The sequence below is a fragment of the Aureococcus anophagefferens genome (assembly GCF_000186865.1).
Source record: "Aureococcus anophagefferens unplaced genomic scaffold AURANscaffold_7, whole genome shotgun sequence".
In the NCBI taxonomy this organism is placed as follows: Eukaryota; class Pelagophyceae; order Pelagomonadales; family Pelagomonadaceae; genus Aureococcus; species Aureococcus anophagefferens.
The window spans coordinates 1,921,227-1,924,260 of record NW_008705567.1 but is presented as its reverse complement, the minus strand read 5'-3'; the positions used below and the strand labels follow the sequence as shown (position 1 = coordinate 1,924,260).

General features: G+C 70.2%; 2 protein-coding genes across 2 annotated transcripts in view; both read right to left on the bottom strand.

The window, feature by feature from the left end:
• AURANDRAFT_63684 (hypothetical protein) overlaps positions 1–999 on the bottom strand; it is a gene marked incomplete at both ends in the record, with an annotated part of 1,716 nt that extends 717 nt beyond the window's left edge. The window contains one exon of the mRNA XM_009037944.1: positions 61–999. Within this exon, the coding sequence (XP_009036192.1) occupies positions 61–999 (939 nt within the window). The remainder of the gene's footprint in view (positions 1–60) is intronic.
• A 1,678-nt stretch (positions 1,000–2,677) lies between these two features.
• AURANDRAFT_63683 (hypothetical protein) overlaps positions 2,678–3,034 on the bottom strand; it is a gene marked incomplete at both ends in the record, with an annotated part of 6,058 nt that continues 5,701 nt past the window's right edge. Inside the window, one exon of the mRNA XM_009037943.1 lies at positions 2,678–3,031. Within this exon, the coding sequence (XP_009036191.1) occupies positions 2,678–3,031 (354 nt within the window). The remainder of the gene's footprint in view (positions 3,032–3,034) is intronic.

Below are 3,034 nucleotides of genomic sequence, written 5' to 3'. Positions count from 1 at the left end.
GGCCAAATTCTCGCAGGTCTCGAGGCTCCCGAGGCAGGCCCCGAGGTTGCCGACGAGCACGGGCTTGGCCGTGGTCTCGTCGAGGCCCCACCAGTGGTCCGCGAGGTGGAGCCGCGCGAGGCCGCCGCGCTGCGCCGGGTGGCCCGGCACCGACGGCTCCCAGGGCCGGTCCGCCGCGTCGCCCGCGAGCCAGGCCTCGTCGCCCCAGGGCCCGACGCGGCCCGCGGGCCGCTTGCCCGAGCTCTTGCCCTTCTTGGCCGCCGCCTGGAGCTCGCCGAGGAACAGCTCGCACTCCGCGCGGACGAGCCACGCCTCGGCCCACGCCGGCCGCGCGGAGTGGCCGTCGTCGACGGCGACGCAGCGCACGCAGGCGAAGGCGTACGAGGCCAGGGCCAGGGGCGCGCACTCGGCGTGCTTCTTCAGCTGGTCCAGGTAGTTGCGCAGCGTCGCCTGGAGGCTCTCGCCCTCCATGGCGAGCCCCGCGTACTCGCCCGGCGGCAGCGGCTTCCGCTTCTGCGCGTCGCGGCTGAGCCAGAGCATGCCGCGGGCGGCGAGGAGGAAGGACGCCGGGCGGCAGTCCGGGCCGCCGCCGGGCGTGTCGAGGAGCGCCATGGCGCGGAGCACGGCCATGCTCGCGGCCTCGCCGTCGGCGAAGTCGTGCTCCATCATCTCCTTCGCGCTGAGGCCCTCGGACGCGCGCAGGTAGGCGTCCTTCTTGCTCGCCGAATCCGCGCCGGCCTGCGCGGCCTTGGTCACGCCCTGGAGCCGGTAGTAGAGGTCCCAGCAGAGCGTCTTCGCGAGCGGCGCGGGCGCGCGGAGCTCGTTCGACACGTCGCCGGCCTCCTTCCCGGCCGCGACGCAGGCCTTGCAGCGCCGCGCGGCCGACTTGGCGGCGAACTGCTTCTTGCTGTAGTCGGCCTCGGGCTTGTGCTCGCCGCAGGCGGCGCACGCCTTCTCGAGCGTCGCCTTGCACCCCGGTTCGCCGGTGGGCTTGCACATCTTTTAGAGGAGCGGCGCGCGGCGGCGTTCACGGTTTATGGACGTAGTTGCAGCGGCTGTTGCGACCGGTTCGTTGCTGTTGGGGGTGTGATAGTTGTCGTCGACGTTGCCTGACGCGCTGAGCTCGTGGGACGACGCGATCGGAGTGGTGATGGCCGATCAAGAGCACAAGCCTCGATCCTCACTTCAAGGATCAAGGACAACGCCTCAGGGCTGCAGCCCCAGGTTTGCCCCAGATGTTTGCCCCCAGCCGCAGCCCACTCGGTCGCCTTGTGAAAGCCAGAAAGAGGGCCTGTCGACCGCCGACGCGCCGGCTTCCCCGCCCACGACCTCCCGCGCCGCGCCCGGAGCCCGCCGCCATGGCCCCGCGCCTCGGAGAGATGCCGTCCCGGCCCTACGACTCGTCGCTCGCACGCTACAACCAGAAGAACCCGGGCCTCAAGAGCGGCACGGACCAGCCGGGCTGGTTCTACCCGACGCCGTCCGTCGTCGCCAAGGGCGGCGGCAACAACGAGGAGTGCTACTACCCGCACTTCCTCTTCGACTCCCAGTTCACCTACGGCGCGATCCATCGATATCCGCAGGGCTGGATGAAGACGTCGGACAAGGAGGAGAACTGAGGCGGGGCGCGGGGGATGGCGGCGCGCTGCGTCGACGGCGCGATCCTCCTCAGCATCGAGGTGGGGGGTCGTAACACGCTTCTCGTTTCTTTCAAGAGTCTTTCGTCGCGGGTTCGCAGCCTGTTCGCGCGACGCTCGGAGACGCCGGCGCGGCCTCGAGAGTCTGCTCTCTTGTTCGGGAGGGGCTCTGGACATGGACATGGCCCTGGGGTGATGGATGCGTGTATAGCGTGGGGTGATGGGTGCGTGCGTAGCGCGCCGATCCGCAGCTCTATGCACGCCGGACGCGTCCTGAGCGCCGCGCGCGAGCCGCGGCCGTGCCAGTGGCCGCCGCTGCCGGCGGCGGCTCGACCAGGATTGCTCGGTTTGCTGCATTTGCACGAGCAGCCGCATCGTTCTTTAGAAGCGGAGGCGCCGGCGTGCGCGCGGCGCGCGGCGCTCAAATGCCTTCATGTTGGCGGCAACCAAATCGATTTCGTCGAGAAGTCGCAATCTGCTAGCCTCGCGCGCGAGGCAGCGAATCATTCCGCCAGTACTCGGCGTACCACCCTCCGGGCCCGTCGGCAAGGCGGTCATGGCGGCCATCGGCAAGATGTGGACCGGCATGGTGACGACCGCGATGAAGAATCCCGACGTAAAGGTGAACGTCGTGCGCGTCAAGGGCCTCACGGATGTGCTCAAGGGCCTCGCGGGCTGGGGCGTGCCGCTCGGCATGATCGCCGGCGCGTCGGCCCGCGTCCGATTCCAGCGGCGCGCGTCGCGCGACGCCCTCGCTCCGCGCGCGCGCGACACGTCCGGGCGCTTCGAAACGCCGCGCTTTCGCCGCAGGCTGGATGGTGTGGCCGGCGCTCACGACGGACTTCAAGGTGAACACGCTCGGCGTCGAGAAGGCGCCGCCGTCGGGCCAGAAGTTCGAGTTCGAGAAGGAGGCCGTCGGCGAGAACCCGGAGATGTCCGCGGGCAACGTCAAGGGCTAGGCCGCGGCGCGCCGCCCGTCGCTCTACCCGTCGCCCGCCCCGCCCCTTAAAAGCCCCCGCATGATGATGATCCGCCCCGTCTCACGCGGACTTGGCCTCGTTGGCGCGGGCGGACTCGTCGCCCGTGACGAGGGCCCAGAGGGCCTTGAGGATGAGGAAGCCCCACCAGGCCTGGAGGCAGGAGAGGCCGGCGTGGGTGAGGAGCCAGAAGGCGGGCACCCAGCGCGGCATGGTGTGGAGGGCCGCGCCCTCCTCGAGGAGGCTGAGCGCGTCGAGCCAGAACATCTTCGACACGGGGACCCAGCCGACTATTCGGACGATGTAGAAGACCACGGCGAAGGTGATGCGGCAGGCCTCGTTCGTGTTCGGCCATCGCTCGGCGAGCTTGGGGAAGTCGCGGAACGCGTCGACGGCCGCGAGGAACGGGCTCGACGACTC